The sequence below is a fragment of the Cervus canadensis genome, chromosome 5 (genome assembly GCF_019320065.1).
Source record: "Cervus canadensis isolate Bull #8, Minnesota chromosome 5, ASM1932006v1, whole genome shotgun sequence".
NCBI lineage: Eukaryota > Metazoa > Chordata > Mammalia > Artiodactyla > Cervidae > Cervus > Cervus canadensis.
In genome coordinates this window covers 66,436,817-66,459,915 of record NC_057390.1, presented here as the reverse complement: position 1 = coordinate 66,459,915, position 23,099 = coordinate 66,436,817, and the positions used below count along the sequence as shown (strand labels likewise).

Below are 23,099 nucleotides of genomic sequence, written 5' to 3'. Positions count from 1 at the left end.
TCGTAAGTCAGCATTTCCACTGGCAACAGATTTTGAATGATTAGGCTCTATGGCCTCCACTCCCATCAACACCCATAGACCTCAGCCTTCCTCCTTCTGTTTTAATCTCTTGTCACTGTCTCTCCCATCTTATTTGTCTGTATTGCTCCCTGCCATGCCTCATCTGTCCTCCCTGTCTGTCTGAATCATCCTCCCCACCACCGCCCCAGTTCTCCATCCCCATCTGCTGTCGTTCCCTCTCCCCACATTTTTCTCTTTCCTCTGCACTTATGATTTGGAAGGCAGAAAAGAGGCAGAAGCCTTATTCTACCTCTGGGCAGGGTGGGCAGACACATGGGCTTCAAAAGTTGTGAAATTTTGTCCAGAAATTCACCCGCTTAGGGCTACAGGCAGCCATGACCATTTCTGGCCACTCCCTATAATGTCTGGTGAGGGTGGCAGCAACAGCTTCATCGTTCTTTCTTGGTGGTGACCTGGGACTGGGTGGCGATCTTCTCTGGCCTAGGGCTTCCCTGGTGGCTCAGATGGTAAAGCATCTGCCTGCAATGTGGGATACCCAGGTTTGATCCCTGGGTCAGGAAGATCCCCTGGAGAAGGAAATGGCAACACACTCCGGTACTCTTGCCTGGAAAATTCCCTGGATAGAGGAGTCTGGGGGACTGTAGTCCGTGGGGTCGCAAAGAGTCGGCGACTTCACTTTCTTTCTCTGGCCTGTGCTCCTCCAGCTAATCCAACAGCTTTGGAGCAACTCGCTTCCTGTGTTAAATTCCTCCTTCTTAAAATACCTTGAGCGGTTCCTGTTTTACACTTGCTTGGTGCTGCCTGCTACACTCTGTTCCTCCCTCCCACCTAACCTTTATTTCTATTCCACAGTCTCTCCCCTTTCCCTGTTCCCAGCCCCTCCTCCTAATTGGCTATTATATGAAACTTAAGGCTTTAAATGTTTAGATTGGATAAGTTATAGTATCTCTGTTCTTAATTTAAAACACAAGTGAATTGAATGTGAGGTTCATGTTTTTGAGATTGGAAAACCCATCACTGGACTGAGTTGGTTATCATCTAAGGTCCTTGTGGACTCTGTCCTGGGGGTCAGGGCCCTGATGGAGCACAGGGGTTAGGGCGGGAAGGGGCATACACATGCTGTGCTGCTCCACTGCAATCCTGCCTCTGCCTGGAGGTGGTGAGAAGCAAGTTGTTCAAAGGGAACTATTTCTGTTCTAGAGAGAAGCAAGACTGATGTCATCCCTGATCAGTGGGCTTGCATGTGGAACTGTTCTCTGGGGCTGGGCTTCCCTGGTATGTGTGTGTACATGCACTTTCAGATGTCCACCCTCACTAGGGTCACCCCCAGCTCTGGGGAAGCAAGACTGTTCTTTCTGCTCCTCCACTTGAGGGCTCCCCAGGCCAAGTTGGGTTTCAGTCCAGGTGTTTGGATCAGCAAAGTGTGCAGGTGTGTTGGACTTTCTACTTGAAAGTACAGGTAGGTGAAGGTCATCTGAGTCCTGCCAAAGCAGCTATTCATTTTTTTGAACTTTCTCCTTTTATTTTAAAACAGTCTATCTTGATCGGTCAGGACTCACTGTTTTGCGTAACAGCCTAGGACTTGGGGTCTTCAGGCATTTGCTCTGTCTACCTCTGAAGCCCACGCTGATAACCATGGCCAGCTATCCTGGCTAGCCAAGCACAGGGCAAGGACGCATAATGATGTGGCCCAGGCTATGCCGTGTCTCACCCTGCTGTGCTACTGAAATGATTGCAAACCCTTAGCAGCAGCCCCTGTGAGAGGCAGTTAGTTGGCTGTGTGTTTGTTCCTTGTACCAGGACACATCCGCCTCCAAATGCTAACCTAGTTCCTGAGTGTGGGTATTTGCATGATGGCATACCCTTGCCCATACCACCGACATTTTGATTTTTTCTTCTTAGAAAAGTCACACTCTGGAAGGTTCCTGCCCTCCTATTCTTGACACATACATTTGCAAGTATTCCCTCACTGGAGAAATGAATCCAGGAATGAGTTCTCAAATGCCAGTTCTCCTGAGTGAGGTCTGGCCTGGTCACTCTGGAATCTCTTCTGTACTGTAGTGGGTCATGATCTTTTGGAACTATGTTATGACTTTACAGATTAGGAGGGAGGGAGGTGCTTGCCTTGCTGGTTGGATTTCCCCTTCCCCAAAGGTATTTTTCATCCAGAACTAAGATCTTACTTGTCATGAAATTGAAGACCTTTGTGGAAACCATGTTTTATTTTGCCATCTGGTTGTGAAACAGTCAGGATTCAGATATCGGAGAGTATGATTAATTCTACAAACACCCAGTGAACCACTCCCATGTCACGCACAGCATCCTGTGGGTGGTCAGACTGAGAAATGACTGGGTTGGTGGGAGGGGACTGAGATGCGCCTTCTCCCCTGCTTTCCCACAAGGGAATATCTTCTGCTTCTTTCTCCTGGGATTCCAGGCTGGTGTCCCGAGATACTCAGATAACCTGTTTTATGACCTTGGGTGAACCAGAACTTGACCCAGCTGAGGACCTGGCCCACGCTCCTTGAAGGCAGCTTTGACTACATCCGGGCAGGGCAGGCTTTGATGTATATCACCCGTGGGGGCAGCACAGCCCAATGGAACAAGAGCCAGATTCTTGAGTGATCACTGAGAACTCATCCTAGGAAAAGACACAGACACTCAAACACAGAAGGCCCAGGGAGAGTAAAGAAGCTTTTCCTTTCTTTGAGTGACTGCAGAGGCAGGCCCCTTCCCACAGATGCTACTCTCAGGACCACAGGCAACAGAGTGTACCACGTGCTGGCGAGGCTGGCCGAGCTCCATCACACCCGTGGCTCCAGTGGATGGCAGTGACTCTACTTCATTCTTCAAAATTCTCCAGACCCACCCTACCACCCCTACTCTGCCCTGTCTGAGTGCAAACCACTGCCCCTTTAGCTCCAGAGTACCTGCAGCAGAGTGGAAGGAAAGTTGGGGAACAGATGTTCCTGTGACTCCACGGACAGGACCAAAAGGCTGAGAACACGGGCAGCTCTGTCCTCTGTCCAGAGGACTCCCAGGGAAGAGTGGCTTTTCTCAAGGGCTTATCTCCTGGATTCAAGTGATGTTCTTGCATGGACATTTTTTCTACAACTCTAACAACCTACTTTCCTGTCCATGTGGTAAAGAAATAGTCTCAACTCTGCTCTCCATCTCCCTCCTCTTCTCTTGAGTCTTAAACTCCATTTCTCAGATTATTTGCTAGTTTTCTTATTTACTTTCATAAAAGTCCAGCCCAAGATACATTTAAAAATTCAAAAAAATAAAAAAATAAAAAAAAATTAAAATTCAAGACATTCATACAAAGCATGAAGAAAGAACTGCAGTCCCCTGCCCCACTCCTATATGGAATTCCTCTCTCCTACCTCTTTCTTCTGAACTCCTTACTTCTAAATAATATTTTATATGGTTATCCCCTTGACTTACCAATTTTAAATGCCTACTGATATCTTGTGAGGGAAGATGAAGCTGGGGTGTTCTTAACCCACTTTTGTGCCTGTATCTTCTCTCCTTCCTTTCTCTAATATATTTGTGTCACATATTTTATTAAATCAATACTCCACTTTTATTTTATTACAATTATGTATGTACAGTTCTCTGCTGAGTGAAGAAAAACTCCATTTGCTTTCTTCTAGAAGTCTTTGTTCTTCTAGGAATTAATAATTACCTCATTTTTAAAATCTGCTTGGTCTATGTCATTATCCTAATAATTCTTCCAAAACCCTCCAGCAGAAATTCAAAATCCTTCTGAACACTATTTTACCCATGATTAAGTGATTAGACTGGGGCTTCCCTGGTGTCTCAGATGGTAAAGAATCCGCCTGCAATGTGGGAGACCTAGGTTTGATCCCTGGGTTGGGAAGATCCCCTGAAGAGGGGCATGGCAACCCACTCCAGTATTCTTGCCTGGAGAATCCTCATGGACAGAAGAGCCTGGCAGGCTACACTCCATGAGGTTGCAAAGAGTCGGACTAGATAAAACTTTCCTTCTCTAGGCTGAAAACTTCCTTTTTCAATCCTGACTCAGGGATTGATCCTGGGTCTCCTGCATTGCAGGTGGATCCTTTTTCCCCAAAGATCGCTCTTCCTGATTTCCACTGGGCTTCTGGCTCTCCCATTTAGCTGTACAGCCCTGGACTCTGCAGTTCCCTAGCCAGTGATGGATCTAGTGTTGAGCCTCCTGTTTCCTGAATTCCAGCTTTCTCCTGCTTGGTTTATGCCCTTGGAGTGTTCATGTTATCATCCCAGTTTGATACATTTCTCTTTAAAGGTCAGCTCTGGAAAGGTGGACACCCTAGGTGTGAAAGGTGCCTGGTAATCACCGGGTGCATGTTTGCTAAAGGAGGTGGGGAGATTTCTTATCAGTGGAGGCAAATGCAGATTCCTGCCTCTCAAAAAGAATTTCTCTGGTCTGAAGGCTGGAGAGATGGGATTTATTAGGATGGAAGTAGACCCACTCTTGTGAAAACGGCTGTTGGTAAATCAGCAGGACCTGGGCCTCTGCTGCTCATATTTCACCCTCATGCAGAGTAAGAGGAGGTGGCCCATCCCTCGAGACACATTATTTATGTGTAGTGGGAAGTTATTCTAAATACTAACTTTGTTAGAGTAAGGCACTTTACTGCCATATTGACTGTAGATCAACATGAATGTAGATGACATCAGTTAGACAAACTGTTAGCGGGTGTGACTAGCATGTACGAAACCTCTAGACTCTGCAATCAGTTAAGATCAACATAGCCTCAGATATCCAAGGACCATATACCAAAGCATGAATATTTAAAACATTATTTAAAGTAAGAATCCAATATTTTGGGGGCCTTCTCTGGTGGTCCAGTGGCAGACTTCATGCTTCCAAAGTAGGGGGCCCAGGTACTATCCCTGGTCAGGGAACTAGATTCTACATGCTACAACTAAGACCCAGCAGAGCCAAATATTTAACATTAAAAAAAGAATTCAATATTTCAGACAACTTTAAACCTTGCCCCCAGTGTGACAATGGAAGTGTGTGCTTTGTTCAAAAGAAACAGATGTGACAGGAGGGAGGAAAGAGGAGTTGTCTGGTTTTAATATTGCAGTTTACTAAGTCAGAGGAGGGCAGATGGGTTGAAGACAAGTGAGAGGAACAGAAGTATTGTCACAATGGGAGCACATCCAGGCTTGCTTGGTGAAGCTTCTGGCAGGAAAGGAATGAAGATGGACCCACTACATCACACCGTACACAAAAATTACCTCAAAATGGGTCAAAGACCAAAATGTAAGAGCTAAACTATAAAACTCTTAGGGGAAAAACACAGGAGTAAATATTCATGATCTTAAGTTAGGCAATGATTTCTTAGACACAATACCAAAAGTATAAATGGCAAAAGAAAAACAGGTAAGTCAGACTTGATCAAATTCTGAAAATGATACCTTCAGGAAACTTAAAAGACAACCTACAGCATGGCAGAAAATTTTGCAAATCACATATATGATAAGGGACTGGTAACGAGAATATATGTATGTATATATGTGTGTGTGTGTGTGTGTATCTTACAACTCAGCACCAAAATGATAAATAACCAAATATTAAACAAAGGATTTGAATAGACATTTCTCAAAAGAAGATATACAAATGGCCAGTAGACAACAAAAAAATACTGAATACCACAAGCTATCAGGAAACTGTAAGTCAAAACCTTAATGAGATATCACTTCATACCCTCCAGGATGGCTAAAGCAAAAAAGATAGACAATGAAAAATGTTGGTGAGATGAAGGAAATTGAAAATGATTCAAAGAAATAGAAAGATAGTCCATGCTCTTGTATTAAAATAATTTACATTATTAAAATAACCATACCACCCAAAACAATCTACAGATTTAATGCAATTCCTATCAAACTACCAAGAACATTTTTCACAGAAGCATAACAAATAATCCTAAAACTTATATGGAACCATGAAAGACTCTAAATTGCTAAAGCAATGCTGAGGAAAAAGAACAAAGCTAGAAGTATAACCTTTCCAGATTTTAGACAATAATACAAAGCTACAATAATCAAAACAGCATAGTACTGGCATGAGAACAGACACATAGATAACGGAATAGAACAGAGGGTCCAGAAATAAATACACATAACTATAGTTAATTAACCGATAACAAAGGAGGCTAGAATATACAATGGAAAGAAGACAGACTCTTCAACAGGTAGCACTGGGAAAACTGGATAGTCACATGTAAAACAATGAGATTTGAACATTCCCTCATGTTAAACTCCAAGAAGAGAACATAGGCAGAATGCTCTTTGAATATAAGTCATAGAAGTATTTTCTTGGATCAGTCTCCTAAGGCAAAGGAAATAAAAACAATAATAAGTGCTTTTGCACAGCAAAGGAAACCATCAACAAAATGAAAAGACAACCTGTGAATTGGGGAAAATGTTTGTAAATGCTGTGATTGACAAGCAGTTAATATCCAAAGTGAATAAACAGTTCATACAACTCTATATAAAGAACTCAGTCCCATCAAAAAAATAGGCAGAAGACTTGAACAGACATTTTTCCAAATAAGGCATACAGATGGCTAATAGGCACATGAACAGATGCTCAACATTTCTAATTATTAGAGAAATGCAAATCAAAACCATAATGAGATATCACTTCACATCTGGTAGAATGACCACCTCACAACTACTATCAAAAAGACAAGTGTTGATGAGGACGTGGAGAAAAGGAACCCTTGTGCACTGTTGGTGGGATGTAAATTGGTACAGCCACTCTGGAAAACAGTATGGAGATTCCTTAAAAAGTGAGTAATAGGCTCTGGGTGTCTGCTCTCCACAGGACACTGAACTGACTCCTAGGACCATCAAAAAAACACCCATCACTTGAGTGGGGACCACATGCCACCTTTTACTTGTGTCAAGGTAGACTGTAAACTGTGTGTTTTGCCCTCAGAAGAGAACCTCCCATGACCAGCTGCCTGCATATCATCTACTGGCTCCCCATCTGGTAATGTCTTTGTGCCTTGAAGCTTTGCTCAGTCTATCCAAAGAATTCCATGTGAACGCTGACCTCAACAACTATCCACAACACTGGATAACAACTCTGAATCATTCAAGACTCAGCTCCTGGGCTGTCTCCTAGAAAGACATCACAACTTGCAGGCCAAGTTAGTTGTATTGTCATCTTTGCGTGAACCTCTGTGTTAGCCTTCTCTACAGAGTATTGTAATTGATCTATTATATTTACATTTCTGTCTCTTTCATTTCACAGCAAGACCCTCCAAGGCAAGGATCAAGTTTGATTTCCCTAGAGACCTGTGTGTTCAGCTGTCCATGGGAGATCTCCATATGGGCATCCCACAAACATATCACCTTGTCCAAAGCAGAAATCATCTGAAGCATCTGCTCTTAGTATCCACATAGCACCCAAGCCTCATTCACTGAATCTTGTATATTATAGCATAGTTTCCTATTTACAAGACTATCTCTCCCACTAGATAGTGAGCAACTGAGGGTGGAAACCATGTGAATTTTCTTAATCTTTATCCCTGGAGTCCAGCACATAGCCATATAGGAGCTGTTCTATAAACAGTCACTAAACTGAAAAAAATTAATAATAGAACTACCAGAACTAGCACAGAATCCAGTGATTCCACTTCTAGGCATTTATCCAAAGAAAACAAAAACACTAACTTGAAAAGATATAGGCACCCTCATATTCACTGCAGCATTATTTACAATAGCCAAGACACAGAAACAATCTAAGTGTCCATCAGTGAATGAATGGATAAAGAAAATATGGTATACATATTTATGTATATATACAACACAATATTATTCAGCCCGTTGTGGTGTCTCTGCCATTTGTGACAACATGGATGAACCTTGAGGGTTATTGTGCTAAGTGAAGTAAGTCAGAGAGAGACACACATTGTATAACTTCATTTGCATGTGGAAACTAATAAAAAACCCAAACTGAATAGATACAGGCAACAGAGTGGTGGTTACCACAGGCGGAAGGTGAGGGCATGGTCAAAATGGGTGAAGGTGTCACAAGGTGCAGACTTCCAGTTATAAGTTTTGGGGATGTAACATACAGCATGGTGACTATCATTAGTAATACTATGTTGTATATTTGAAAGTTGTTAAGACAGTAAATTGTAAAAGTTTTTATCATAAGAAAAAATGTAACTATGTGAGGTGATAGATATTAACTGAACTTTTCGTGGTAATCATTTCACCATACATACATATATCAAATGATTATGTTGTATGCCTAAAATGAACACAGTGTTAAACATCAACTATATCTCAATAAAAATAAATGAAAAAAAATCTAAATTCCTCACTCATAACTTCCAGGCCACACCCTTTATGAATGTACATAAGACTTGGATGAAATCTGCAGTATTGGCTTGGAAACTCACAGGCCAAGCAGCTTGTAAGCCTTGACTCACAAAGATGAGGGCTCTGTAATCTCTGGGGAGGCTGCCCCCAGGGAGAGAGTCTTGTGTGTAGATCCTGGAGGGGAAAACACATTGTGCCCTTGGGAGGAAATGATTCCAAAGCTGCCATGTCTTACCTGGGCTCTGGTGCCTGTTCTCCTCCTGGCTTCAGTTGTACATCACCAGGTTCATCCACTGAAAAATAAACATCCCTATTACAACCAAACTTTAAACTTGTTAGCTTAACACAGAGTGGGGCAAATGGTTCCCTCTTCCTTTGAAAGATCTCAGTCTAGTTTCATCAGCTCTTTCCAGTTAATTCCCACCCAAGCAGCAGGTCTCAGCCCCTTGTTGCAACATTGTCGTCTGCTACTCCCTGAAGAGCCCGGCAATGAGAGGGACAGCTGAGGTCGACCAGCTGGCTGGGCCAGGAGGCTCTCTCTAAAACTCACTGGGAGTCAGTCTAATGTACAGGGAGCCCAGCAGGTGTTCTTTAGTTCCCTCTTGGATTTATGACTCCCACATAATCCTCTGCTTTATTAAGCTATTGGAAAAAAATAAAATCTGTCTGCCAAGATCCTAAAGCAGCCTTGGCAGCTAGCGATATATAAAGGCAGTAATTGGAGGCACGGGGGCCGGCAGCTTGGCTGGCCTTTGACAGACTGTTCAATAGCTTCAGGGAGGGAGATGCCCCCGAATCAGGTGAGGAGAGGTGGCCGGGGTTGTGTCCTGTCTCTGGGAGGGGAAGGCACCTCACCTCCATTTCTGTCAGGTAGAGTCCTTTTCCATCCTTGGAGAGGTTCTGGAAAGCTTCTAGGGTAGAGAGGAGGGGAGGGATCAGGACGGGCCTGGGCCCACATGAGAGGAAGCCCAGCGTTTTGATCCCGTGAGAAGCCACAGGCTGTGCTTGGCCTCTCCGCTTCTCTTCCCAGTTAAACTCCGCACCCATGAGACAGCTCAGGGCTCAGCTCTCAAAACAGCTCCCTGACTGCTCTGCCCACCTCGCCCCTCCCTTCTCTAGCTTCCCTGCACTTTAGACCCTCTATTCTTGGCCGTGGAGATGCAGAGGTCTTGTCTTAGGCGGTATTTCAAGGGCAGCGCTCTTGTCCAACTGCGAATTCTCTGGAGCAAGATTAGACCTTTGGCTTCTCGTTTACCCTCCCAGGGCCCTGTTCTCTCTGTCCTGTTAACTGCCTAGTTCAGAGGTGTGGGGCTAGAGCTGTGGGGTTTAAGGACCACACGGTGGGGTGAGGAGGTTAGGGGGGAGGGGGTGGAATGATGTGAGTGGAGGCCAGACCCCACTTCAACTCAGCCACCATAGCTCCGTTTGCAGCTCTATTGTGGTTTGGGGTTTCATGTGAAATTTCATTTCAAACAAAGGGGTATGCTGCTAAAAAGTGTCAAAAACTCTGGCCTACATAGCTGGATTTCTGAGGCCTTGGGGGGACCTCCTGCCCCCACCAAGACACCATTTGTGAAATCCTTCAGCAGAGATCAAACCATTCACTGCATGACTAAAGAGTAGGTTTGAACCGTAAACAATCTGGAGCGGGGCCATGGTGACTTAACCTTGTTCTTGAGTGAGAGGTGCTGAGAAGGGTGAAGAGGAAATAAACCATCTGGGATGTGGAATGTCCTGGGGAGAAAAGGATGCAGAAGGGAGCCTGGGGTCTCAGGCCAGCACCACGGTCACCTAGGCTGATGTTGGCTCTGCCCCTCAGGATAAGGGCTCCTCTGCAGGACTCCAGCCCATCCCACTACTGAGCCCTTGCCCAGGCCTGGAGCCAGAGTGCATTCCTGGTACTCTGCTGTATTCTCTAGTCAGCGTGATGGTCTCCGGGTGACACTTACTTGCCATGGCTTCCAGCCGCATCAGTAAGCAGACCAGGCTGGGGAAGCTGACTCTCCCAGTGCTGTCGCTGTACCGGAGTTTCATGAGGTCCAGCAGCTCACTGGTGATGGAGATCCCTGCGAGGAAGTCTGGGACACAGTGGGGGAGCTGGTGAACAGGGAGGAACGGGTATGGTCCTCCACATCGGGAGATCAGAAACACCTGTGTGGAGACCTCGTGGCCTTTCACCACCATCCCCTCCTCCACCTGGCTCAGCAGCCAGTCCACTCCTCTTCTGTGTACTTGTGAGTCTTTAGTATGTTAGCTTCCAGGCCCCAACAATACTGTTTTAGAGTTTGGCCAACTCAAAACACTGCTGACTCTTCACAATCATCTGATAATTCCTGTGGGGATGGGAGCTGTCAGGACACCTGAAAAGTTTACTCCCAGCCCCACCTTGTCAGGCCTCCCTCTGCAGGTGACCCTCTCCAACAGCCCTCCTTGCCTAGTCCTGGACCATGTGTGGTCTCATGTGCAGTTCCTGGAGAAGGGGCTCAGTCCTAGGCTGGTCATCCAGGGATGAGGCTGGTCCTCAGAGCAGAGACCTCAGGTGGGCAGGACAGAGCTGCCTTGCCCTCTTTGTGATCTTATGTGTCTAGCTATAAGCTCCAGGGAGGCACTGACCACAGAACCGACAAGGGCAGGCTGAAAATCAGGGGGGTCTATGCACCCCAGTGAGCTAGCAGAACCCTGTAAACTGGACCATCCATCATGGGGACAAGGCTGGTGGCCTTCGGGCCCCACATAGTCTGAGACATGTTGGTTTCTACTGCAGAATTAGTAAAACATGAATTCGAACGCTTTTAAATAGGACATGCCTGCAGCTTGTACATTCTCAAACTGCCCCTCAAATCACATCAGTTCCATTGCCCTCTTCAGTTACCTGCTGGCCCCTGCCAGCTTTTCAGTTGAATTCCAGCTATTTTCTTTCTCCCTTTTATTAGTCTGGAGTCATGGGTTGAGGGCTCCTTTAAAGGTTTCAACTTCCACTGGCCATTCAGTGGTTCTCAAAGTGTGATCCCCAGACCAGGAGCTTTGGCCTCACTTGGGAACTTGTCAGAGACACCGGTTCTCAAGTCCCACCCCTGTCCTCCAGAGTCAGTACCTTGGGGTGGGCGGTGAGGCTCAACAATCCTTGCTTCCATGAGCCCCCAGGGGCTTCTTCCTCAACCTCAAGTGTGAGAACCACAACCCTCTTCTGTGAAGACTTAAGGGAGGGGAGGGACTTCCCTGGTGGGCCAGTGGTTAAGAATCCCCCTTCCAATGCAGGGGATGTGGGTTTGATCCCTGGTCGAGGAACTAGGATCCCACATGCTGTGGGGCAACTAAGCCCATTTCCTGCAACTAAGGCTCGATGCAGCTAAATAAACAAATATTTTTATAAGCGGGAGAGGGAGGATAGAGGCGGAAGTGGGGGTAGGGGCGGGGAGCAAGAGCTCAGGTTTCTACCTGCTCTCCAGGCCAGGAGCCCCAGGAGGGAGACCCATTGAGGCTGCCCTTTCAGCAGTGACCTGCGGGAGTCTGATTTTACATTTCATTAGGGAAGGTGGCAATTTCCTGACTTCACCTTTCTGTGGGCCATTTCCCTGCAGGGACAGTGGGGACAATGATTCCTGCCCTGCCCAGTTCAAGAGCTGTTTAGACAATCAAAGGAGGTGATGTGCATGCAAGTTGTGGCTGAACTCTGACGCATCCTCGCCCTCCGGTATTAGGTATTATTATCATTCTCCCAGGACTGAAAGCTCTTGCCTCCTTGAAGCAAACAGATACCATGTGATTTCACTTAACCCCAGAACCTCTGCGAAGAGAGGGCACCAGCTGGCCTGTGAGTATTTAACCCTGATGGACTGGATGCTGGAGGTGGATATGTCTTCAAGCAAGCTAGGTTTCTGGTAGGGTATCAACCATTCAGGGTCATTTTTCATGGTTAGCGCTGTGCTGGGGAGAGAAGGCAATTAGGAGAGCTGACTGGCAGGTGAGAACTCAGGTGGGTGAGGGTGGAGTCAGAGTCTGCAGTCAGGAGGTCCACAGAGGGCGGGGGCGCACACACACACACACACACACACACACGCCATTGCCACTCCCAGTCATCAAAGCTCAAAGGGTTGTCTGCTTTACCTGTGTCCTTTATGGCCTTCCACAAATCCGAGCTGAGAAAACCATCAGCATTCTTTGGGGAGTTCTGGAAAACACTCTGATATGGAGGAAGAAGCAAGAAACCCATATGAGCCCCAGTGCCCATGTGGAAGAGGGTGTCCTGGAAGATCTTGTACCCGTCCCTGGAGGCTGCTTCACTAAAACATGATGGGCTCAGCTCAGAGGTCAAAGGGTCACAGCTGAGGATGGTGATGGGGGCAGGAGGGAGAGGGGGAAGGGGAGGCAGTACGGGTTCCATTTGTTAAAGCCCACCGACCTTCTGGCTGCCAACTACAGGGCTGCGGGCCCCTCTCTCAGGCCTGCACCTCCCCACTACCAACCTGCTCTCCTTGAGCCTCTACACCCCATAGACCGGGCTCCATCCACCCAGGGCTTGTCACTTTCCAGGGACATGAAGAGTTTGCTAAAGAGCTTGCCCAGGATGAGCATTAAGAGCACAGACTTCACAACCAAACTGCTAGGTATAAATCCCAGCCTAACTATTTACAGCAGTGTCACCTTGGGCAAGTGACCTAATCTTTCTGGGCCTCAGTCTACCCCATCTGTAGCACAAGGCCAATGTACTACCCACCTCGTAGGTTTGCTACGAGGAAGAAATGAGCACATCTTATAAAGAGCTTAGAAGCGCACCTTGCACGCTAGTGAGAACTGCCTCTGGGACTGGGCGATGACTCAGGGTGGAGTACCCCGAACACCTCAATTTTTTACAGGGTAGTTCTCCATTTGCTGGGGACTTTTCTACCTCCCTCTAATTCTCACTCTAACCCTCAGCCTCCTCCTGTTTCCCACGTGAGAACACGGGCTGGTGAGTCATGTGCCTTGATGAAACAGACAAGCACCAGAGGACTGAACCAGGGATGTTTCAAAGCAAAATACCCCCAGCAGGTGCTCAGTCCTGGCTTTTTGTAAGAGCCAATTACGGTGAAAGAGCAGCTTGAGAACTGTTTCCTGGCCTTATTTGGCTGGTGTGAGTTCAGAGTCCTAGATGTTCTCAGGTAGGTAGGGACTCGGTGTCATGCACTCGTTCAGTCATTTGTTCAGCACTTTTTAGCATCTGCTGTGTGCTGGACACTGTGAAAGACACTGGGGGAAAGGATGAACATGAGGGCTCCCTGCCCAGGAGGACGGGCCATCAGTCATTGCTGTGTCCAATGGGAAACCCAATCACTCCAATCAAAGGTAGGTGATATAAATAAATAGTATTAAACAGGAAGCATTTGCATCTTATTGTTGTGAGTTCAAGTGTTGGGAGCTGAGTGGGAACGAACCCGATCTGGAGAGGGGAGGCAAGGCCCCCACGGAGCTTTGGGGTCTGGACTCTCAGGCTGGGTGGGCACCAGGCAGGCTCCCATTGCAGGGAGGGGAAAGTGAGGAGTCTCACATTAGGGTCCAAAGGAGCAGGTGGGATGAATGAAAGGGCTTCTCCTAGACCCCAAAGTGGAGTCTTAACCCAGAGGGTCTTGGGTACAGCTGGTGGGTTTCGACTCTGTCCTGGGAATAATGGTGAGGCCACACTGAGGCCACAGACCACAACTGTGACTCTGATCTGTTTTCTGGCAGAGGTAGGGGAAGGGAACGAGGTGAACTAGCAGCTTGGGGGACGCTGCAGTGGGCCCACAGAGAAATGGGGAGGGCGGTGGCCGCTGGCAGTTTCAGCTAGAGTCCACTGTGACCCTTTCTCCTCTGGCCTCCTAGAGAGGTCCTCAGCCTGCCACCTGACTGAGCATTGCCTTGAGCCGTCCAGTGGTGCAAACACATCTCCCCAACCAAAATGGGGGGCTCTCCTTGAGGGTGAGGTGAGGTTCCCCTTCTTTTACAGCCCTCAATCCTGAGGTAGAATCAGGCACCCAGTAAATCTGTGCTAACCCAGCTGGAATGAACACTAGTCAAAAGAGAACATGCTGGTACCTGGCAGTGGACAAGACGGCTCCACAGCCTTGAAAACTCCTCTTGGTCAAGTCGCCCGTTCACCTTCAGCTGGTGGGGAGTTAAGAGTCAAGCAGTCTTGTGTGCAGTGAGCAGAGGGGCCTCAGGCCTGGAGAGGCTCCATCCATCAACCAGTAACACAGGTGGTCCAGAGTCACCTGGATGTGGCCCCACGCCAGCTGGCTCTGATGAGTCTAAAAGGGACCTGGGCACTCATTTCACAGGAGAAAACAGGCAATTGGAAGAAGGCAGCCCTGAGAAAGGGGTGCCAATGTCATTTGCACCCATGCAAAGAGGGTGAACCCCAAACACAGCCTTCACCAGTTGGGGTGGGGCCCCCTTGTAGAGGGGAGTGGGGAGCAGCAGTGGGAGGAGGTCACTGCAACTCCTGAGGCGGGTTGAGAAATGAGCACATGTGCTAAGTGTGCGGCCATGGATGGACCACATTCTGGGTACTAAGGCCAGCCCTGGTCCCTCCATGCTGTGTGCTGTGCTTAGTCGCTCAGTCATGTCTGACTTTTTGCAACCCGATGAACTGTAGCCCACCAGACTCCTCTGTCCATGGGGATTCTCCAGGCAAGAATACTGGAGTGTGTTGCCATACCCTTCTCCAGGGGATCTTCCCAACCCGGGGATCAAACCAAGGCCTCCCACATTACAGGTGGATTCTTTACCGTCTGAGCCACCAGGGAAACCTGGTCCTTCCATACAAAGAGTTTAATGAGAACTAATGGAAAAAATGGATCTCTGTGGCACTGGAAGGAACTGACAGGTGAGCAGGAGGAAGGGTAGAAAAGATTGGTCTTCTGTCCAGCAGACATGACCTCCCCTGGGGTTACCTGCCCTAGGCTGTGGGGCTCTTGAGTGTCATTCTGATTTATCTGCAGGGATGAGCAGTGTCTCCGAGTGATTCTAAACAACAGTCAAGAGACAGGGCCTGACTGATGAGTTCATCAAGATGGCTCTTATTCGACAATGCCCAGCTTCATGTCCCCAGTAGAGCCTTGTTAAGAGTGAAAGAGCTGGGAGATCTGTGTCCCCTCAGGGAGACAGTTCACACCAAGGGGAGAGTTGCAAGGTGACCCCTGGGGATATGTCCACCAGTGGGGAGATGGGGTGGCAGGGAAGAAATGGCTCCCAAGAGAGTGGAAGTCAGGACAGAGGGCAGGAGATACTGGGTTTAGGTCCCAGTCCAGCCACTTGTGGCCACGGAACTAGGGCAAGTCACTGCACGGCCCAGCCCAGCCTCATCTGTCAATGCAACAGAATAGTAATAACAGGGTGTAACTGCCGTGCAGACCTAGGATTTCCTACATTAGTTGGATGGACTGCATAGTCCACGGGGTCACAAAGAGCTGGACATGACTGAGCGACTTTCAGTTTGGTGATTGTTACCTTTGTTGAACTGGGGGTTTGTTGAGCAAGGGATTTAAATAGTGGTAAGGAGAGGGGTAGAAGGAAAGAAGTTAGGATACTATCCTTCACCAAGCAGTGAAGAATACTATTAGAACATGGGCTTCCAAGGCTGAAAACTTCAAGTTCAAATCCAGGCACAAATCCTGACTAGCTGTGCGATCTGGGTGAATGACTAAACCTCTCTGAACCCGTTTCTTCCATTGTACCATGGGAAAATACTTCTTTTTTTTTTTTTTCAAATTATATAGTAGTATTTTATGGTAGTGCTATTCTTTTTTTTTTTTTTTTTGTGGGTTTTGTCATACATTGATATGAATCAGCCATAGATTTACGGGAAAATACTTCTTATATCACAGAGATTCTTGCAAGAACTACAAGGGAAAAAATATCTATCAGTACCATTCTGGGTAAGCAGTAGACACTTGATAGATAGTGAGTGTTGTTGTTGCATTGGTGGTTCTAGGGAGTTAGTGAGTTAGTGCAGAGTCCCCAGAAGCCCAGGCTCTTTGGCGAGCCCTTAGAACCAAGGAAGAAGAAAACGGTGACAGTGAAAAAAGATTCCCTACTGTCCCAGTTAGACCCCTGGGGAAGCTGATGGAGCAGACAGGCTCTCAGTGCTGGGGAGGCAGTGGGGGGGCGGGTGACTGCAAAGGATACATCCATCAGAGCCACGATGCTGCGGCACTCATCCAAGGAGAACGCGTCCCCTGGAGGTCCTGAGCGGGAGAGCAGAAAGGACTGAGAGATCAGAGAGGGTGGCGTCGGCCTGGCGTGGCCGTGGGGATGGGGCCAGGCCAGCAGGTCCTTACCACTTAGGAATTCCCGGTTGAGAAGGCTCTGAAGCTGCGTAGCATCAATGTCCAGCCCCTGCTCCAAACGAGGAAGGGATGTAGGAATCACATCAGTGCCCAGGAACTGAGGGGCAATGCCTGCCTGACTGTGAAAACACTGGGATTTCTGAGCACTGAAGTTCCCATCTCACCTTTGTCATGAAGCCTCTCCTTTTTCTTTTTGGCCACGCAGTGCAACTTGTGAGATCTCAGTTACCTCACCAGGGATTGAACCTGTGCCCTCAGCAACGAAAGCGTGGAATCCTAACCACCAGGGCTCCAGGGAATTCCCATGAAGCCTTTCCTGATTGCTCCAGACCATAACTCCCTCCCTGAACATCTGCAGGGCTGATTACTCCTGACACTTGATACCCGGTGAGGGTCACCTTGCATTTCCCTCTGTATTCATTATTGGGCTGAAAGCAGTGTTGGCTTCCTCCCCATCATACCAGGCACTTGGGAGCCCCTCAGGAGAAGTATTATTGAATGAATCAATTCAGCCCTGCAGGTGTGTGTCCCCATCTGCTTCCAGAAAGATGGGAGTGAGGGAAAACATGGCTACTGTGTGTTGTGTGTGTGTGTGTGTGTGTGTGCGCGCGTGTGTGTGTGGTGAGGAGAGATACACATGCCAGGAATCCAGGCTAAGAGAAGCTGCTCTAATTGAGCACATGACTTAGCATCATCTTCCCAGCCACAGAAGCCAGAAAGGGAGACATCATGGTTTCCCTTGGATAAAAACCAGGAAGCAACAGAGGTTGAGGGGAGAGAAGCTCCTCCTGGCTTAAACTTCTGAAGGTGTTAACTGCCTTCCCTTTTCTGTTGGGGACCCTGACCAGCTTTAAGGGCAGCAGCTTCCATGATGATTTTATGGAGAAGCAGAGCTGTTCCCCAGGCAGCCGTTTCTCACACCCAACCTGGTAAAAGCGAGGGCATAATGAGATATCACCACCCTGGGAAAGCTTGTCCATGGGAGAAGGAGCTGGCGTGAGGGCTCTAGCAGTGGCTCTGCAGAGCACCACGAGGTCAGGGGGAAGGAAATGCCTCCTCGGGGGTCTTCTGGGAACCCACATTTCTGGGAAAGGAGGCCACCTGTCTGATACAGCGAGGGCCCAAGAACTGCCCACCTGTCTTCCCGAGGCCAGCTCAGTACGTATGGTCATCTGCATGGCTTTCTGTTTCCCACACCGACATGATGACTAATGGTAAGAGGCCCATCGTGTGGAGCCCTTGGCAGCTGTTTTTCTCCGACAAGTCAAGGATCTTTATAACGGCTTATTAAACCATTAAGAAAATCCCTTGTGCACATAGGTGGCTTGGCAGGAAGAAGGCTGGTGGTGCTTTCTGAAAGCTGGCCAGCTCCCAGGAGGAAGGGTGCCAACGCCAGTGGGAGGCGGCAGAGCGGGAGAAGGGAAGATTTCCAGGGGCATTGCTGACGGCTTGTTTAAAGATTTATCCATCTCACCCTCCTATAAGGAGCCCCTCCCTTTCAAAACTCTACACTTCACTCCAGATGTCACCCAGTGGGGGTGTCCTGTCTCCCCGGATCAGTTCTAGAGGCCTCCAGGGAGAGAAGCCAGTCATCTTCCTGTCTAGCCTGGTAAGGACCTGGGAGAGGCTTTCTTTCCTCTCACCTCTCCATCCCTGTCCTAGGCAGGGCCCCTCACCACCACGTTGCTAAGTACAGTACCTGCTGAGCGTACTTGTAGAAAATACTCTTCTGGGAGCCATTTCCTGGAAGACTTGCCTGGATGTAAGGAAGAAGAGCCAACATCAAATTTCTGGGGAAGGGAGTGTCCTGTCTGATACAGGGAGGGTCCCAGAACCTCCCACTTGAAAATCAGAGGCTTTATCCAGCAATTGGATCAAACCTTAGCGGGGAATAGGAAAATGGAAGTTTGTGGAAGGAAGATGGTTGGGTCCAGCCTGGCCTCTGAGGCCTGGGCTTCTCCCCTCTTCTCTGCCCCCTTGGAGCAGTCACCAGCCCCTTGTGGTGTCTCTGCATTCACTGGTCAGTGGTGAGGCAGAAGGAAGGAGATAGAAGCTCTTGGGGATGGGCCGTGACCCGTTGAAGGCTGCCAACCCAGCCTTGCGGCACACCTACCTGCAGGGCTCTCAGGTTGAGGCTGCCGTCCAGGTGCCTAGAAAACCAGGGGACAGTGTGACAAGGATGACCAGCTCACTATTCAAAGGAGGCTCATGCTTACATATGGTGGGCACCTCTGGAGGCATTGGGCACCTATGCCAAGGACACGTGTGGAGAGCCCTCAGCATAGCGGGCTGTGAAGTGGGCAGTCAGGAGAGAGATGAACATCGTGACCTCATGTCCAGTCTTCAGGGCGGGCCTCCCCTGGCCTTCAAATCATTTAGTAAACTGTTCCTTTCACACCCAAATATAGGTGTGTGGTGACCCTCATTGCCAGGATGGCAAATAAGATTTGTCTTAGGTTCCAACTCTGAGTGGTGGCACAGTGACTGCATGGTGTGCTGGACTGAGAAAGCCTCGTCTGCACTCAACTGTGAAGACTGCCATGGCAGCAGTGATACCTGCCTCGGTGCCCCAGCAGAGGGTGTGCTGTTGGTCCCAGTCTTGACTGCCGACTTGGCAGTGACCCCACATTCTGGCCACATATCAGACAACTACCATGTATGCCATGTACCACCTTCCTGCGCATTACAGACAACATTGCTTATTCTTCAAAGAGCCCCATCCTCACCCACTTCCCTGTTTCTGCGCAAGCTTTTTTCCTCCACCAGAGTCCCTAGGACTACAAGATCAAACCAGTCAGTCCTAAAGGAAATTAACCCTGAATATTCATTGGAAGGACTGATGCTGAACCTGAAGCTCCAATACTTTGGCCACCTGATGCAAAGAGCCAACTCATCAGAAAAGACTCTGATGCTGGGAAAGATTGAAGGCAGGAGAAGGAGATAAGAGAGGATGAGATGGTTGGATGGCATCACCAACTCAATGGACATGAGTCTGGACAAGCTTTGGAAGATGGGGAAGGACAGGGAAGCCTGGTGTGCTGCAGCCCGTGGGGTCACAAAGAGTCAGACATGATTGGGTAACTGAACAACAGCAGCACTGCCTTCCCCTTTGAAACACTGAGTTATGTTTTTTCTCAAGGACTAGCTTACATGCCATGCTCCCAAGAAGCCTTCCTCCAGCTCTCTTGCCAGAGATGGGTCCCTCCCTTCGGTCTCCCATGTGACCCTGCCTTCCATCAAGCAACATCCCCACCCTCTTTTTTGTCTTGGCATTGGGCTTGGCATTGAGTTTCTCCAGAGTGAGGGCCAAGCTGTGTCCCCCACTGACACAGTGTATTGCTGCACAGAATGATGTGATGTGTTTTTATAAAATTAAGTAGGATAAAAACATTTAGAATCCCAGAAGTTCTGTACCTGTCACTGTCTGGCATCTTCAGGAAGATTCGGAGCAAGAACTCAATAGCTTCTCTGCCCTCGGAGACGACCACCACGTAGGTCCCAGGGCTCAGACTGAAGCACTCTGTGAGGTTGCATGTGGTTTCAGACACAATGCCCTTCTCAGCAATTCTGAATTTGGAGAAGAAGGTGGATGGCAATCTCTCTTGGAAGTGCTGGAACTGGAGAAGATGGGATGTTGGTGAGAAACCCCCCATGTTTATGGGCCCCAGCCACTGGGAGAGACCCCCAACCTCTCAGACCCCCACCATCCCTCAGAACAGCCCTACAGGCCCTGAAAAGGGAGAGACAGTTGCTTACCTGAAGTCTCAAGATGCAATAGAGTTCAGACTGTTATTTAATATAGATGCTAACACTGCAGTGAATGCGAGGAAATATGACACGTGGTTTTACCTCATTAAATCTCACAGCACCCTGGGCTTCTGGGTTCATTGCTCTACTTATATATAAAGATGAATCCCATGAAAACCAGTGAGATTCTTCCAGTACTAGATTACCTTTGGAGCCCCTAAAGTCCCTTCTCCCTGGGCTCTTTTGCAAAGTGCTCTTGGACCCCTATAGCACTGTGCAGCTGGGGCCTTTCACTTCCTCTGTCTGGTCCTTCCAGTGAAGTCCTGAAATGCCTTCTCACTGGAGAATAATAGGCCCTGATCATTTTCCTTTTATTTCAATATTTGCTTAGCGACAAAACAATAAATATAATGCAGTTCCTATTACCGGATGTCACATACATATTACATAATAAAAACCCCTTACTAAATAAATTTTCTCCAATACGGTTGAGATTGAGATTCCATTTAGAATGATCACGCAGCGTGAAATGACTGCTTGTGAGCTCTGCCTTGGGGGGAAACAGGGAGACGGGAGAGGTTCTCTGCAGGGGCTGGGGACCAGGCTGGGCTGCACAAGGAGACCGTGGTGGCTGTTGAGCCGCAGGGAGCTGGGCTGAGTCTCCATAGTGGTTCTGCTGACAGCAGCAGCAGCCCCAGTAGGTTTAGAGCCTACCTCGCTTGGGCCTTTCTGGCAAAAGCAATGATGAGATCAGTTCTCCAGAGTCAGCACTGTTCTGCATGTATGTGTGTGTGTGTGTGTGTGTATGTGTGTGTATGTGCGCAAGTGCACATGGGGAGGCAGTGTGTAAAGAGATGTATGGGCTTTGAGCCTCATACAATCACAAGACCTGACCCTGTAATTCCAGGGAAGGGTCTCATGCCTTTTCTTCAATCAAGTCCTCATCTCATTCTCCAGCTCTGAGAACTAGAACCCTGACCCATTTCTTGCACTTGAGTGCTACCCTTGAAGTCCTTCCAGAAGTTCGAATTTCATGACTGGTATGCTGAGAACCAGAGTCAGACCCTAAATGCAGCTCTGTGGCTGTGCCGCCACTGTGACAGACAGGCCTCCTTGCTGTCTGCAGTCTGCCTGGGCTTCTGTGTGTCCTCTGCTCAGAGACCCTTGTCCCAGCCACTGTCTCCCGGTTGGGGTATCTCTGGGAGGTCTGGAGGAGGGTCCCTGGACCTGCCAGCAGGCTGCAGTCACTACTCATTGACTGTGGCTCCATCCTGCTCCATCCCTTCTCCCTTCCATCCTCGGTCCGGTCACATGCACCTCCCTTTGGCAATAACAGCACCACAGAGCTCACATCTATTTAAGTGGTCTGAGTGCCTGTGAGGTTAGGTTTCCCAAACCCTGTCTTTCCTTCTCCATTCTTACCCATATTTTGGTCACCTTTCACCAATGCCAAGCCAGAATATTTACTGGGGTGGTGGGTGGCGGGTAGGGGTAGTAGTGGCGGCAGCAGCTAGCAGGAGGGTGGTGGCAGTGATGTGGTTGTAAGAAGGGTTGGAGGACATGCCTTGAGCTTGCATTTGCATTGCATGCATCCTAGTTTGTGGTGGGTTTGGGGGTTGAAAAAGAATACAGGAGGCTAAAGATACCCATTAGTCCTGTCTCTCGTCTTAGAAAGAATCAGCAACATCAACCTTATCTAGCAGGGGCCAAATGTTGAGGATGGTTTCATGGTTGCAGCCTCTCTGGGACATCAAGCCAGAGAACAACCCAAGGAATCCAGCTTTAGACGAGCACAGCTGAAATATTTGCTGTGTTGTTGACCTGTTTGGAAGTTCTAAGCTTGTGTCTGTTGCAGGACATAGCAAGACTGAACTGGCAGCCACCGAACAGTGAGAGACACATGGAGGTCAAGGGTGTTGGAAGAGGCATAGCAATGACGACAGATGGCAGTAGGGCGGTGGCCATACCTGATAGTCGACCTGTGGGAAGAGAAGAAAGGCAGGTTCAGGAACCCAAACAAAAACCCAAATGAGAGTAGATCCGAGCAGCCTACCCCAGGGCCCTGTGTTCCTTTTTCTTGCAATTTCAGCCTGTTCCCTGGAACACCCGGGGGGTGAACGGGGACCATCACTCATTCCCCAAGTGAAGCTGCAAGAAAGGAAAGCCAGCTGCTGTAGAGACCTGAAGGGGAAGGAAATCAAGGGTGGGGAAGGTGTTTGAGGAGAGGAGAGTCTACCTTTATCATCTCAGCTTGGTTACTCTTCATAGCAATGATGATAAAATTGAGAGGAAAAGGTAAATGGTGATGGGGACTGGAGGGAAGACAGAACCTGGATCAAGTGTAAATTCTCCAGCTCTGGAGCTCCAATGAGAAGGAAACTTGTTCTGTCAGATTGCTGGACAGCATGATGGGAGTTTGTTCTCATGTCCCCCACCCCACTGTACCCCAGTGTTTGAAGGGATGTATGCGTGTGTCTGAATGGGGAAATGTCTATGTTCCAGTCTGCCCATGTTGTAGAAGGAAGCACTGAAGATGGAGTCCCATTTAGCCACTTCAGGGTTTACAAAGTACTTCCAGGTAATGTATTGGATTGTCACAGTAACCCCAAGCAGATGGTAGGCTCCTTATTCTATGAGTGTGGAAACTGAGGCTTTGCAGTCTCAGTAGCAGAG

The 23,099-nt window shown here is 48.3% G+C and overlaps 1 protein-coding gene across 6 annotated transcripts in view; it reads right to left on the bottom strand.

Moving 5' to 3' along the window:
* The window catches only part of CAPN13 (calpain 13), a 117,766-nt gene that overhangs the window by 23,263 nt on the left and 71,404 nt on the right, over positions 1–23,099 (bottom strand). For 3 of the 6 annotated variants that reach the window (XR_006269496.1, XM_043469017.1, XM_043469015.1), the window contains exons 12-22: positions 22,394–22,405; positions 20,094–20,296; positions 18,793–18,829; positions 18,379–18,435; positions 16,671–16,728; positions 16,519–16,577; positions 14,428–14,496; positions 12,481–12,556; positions 10,323–10,451; positions 9,229–9,284; positions 8,609–8,666 (exon numbers count right to left, since the gene is read on the bottom strand). Coding sequence is in view for 5 of the 6 variants with exons in the window: in XM_043469017.1 (XP_043324952.1) it covers positions 8,640–8,666; positions 9,229–9,284; positions 10,323–10,451; positions 12,481–12,556; positions 14,428–14,496; positions 16,519–16,577; positions 16,671–16,728; positions 18,379–18,435; positions 18,793–18,829; positions 20,094–20,296; positions 22,394–22,405 (783 nt within the window). In the remaining variant the exon portion in view is untranslated. Of the gene's footprint in view, positions 1–2,229; positions 2,663–5,592; positions 6,368–8,608; positions 8,667–9,228; positions 9,285–10,322; positions 10,452–12,480; positions 12,557–14,427; positions 14,497–16,518; positions 16,578–16,670; positions 16,729–18,378; positions 18,436–18,792; positions 18,830–20,093; positions 20,297–22,393; positions 22,406–23,099 lie in introns of those variants that run through there. The other 3 variants (XM_043469014.1, XM_043469018.1, XM_043469016.1) reach the window with 3 other exon arrangements.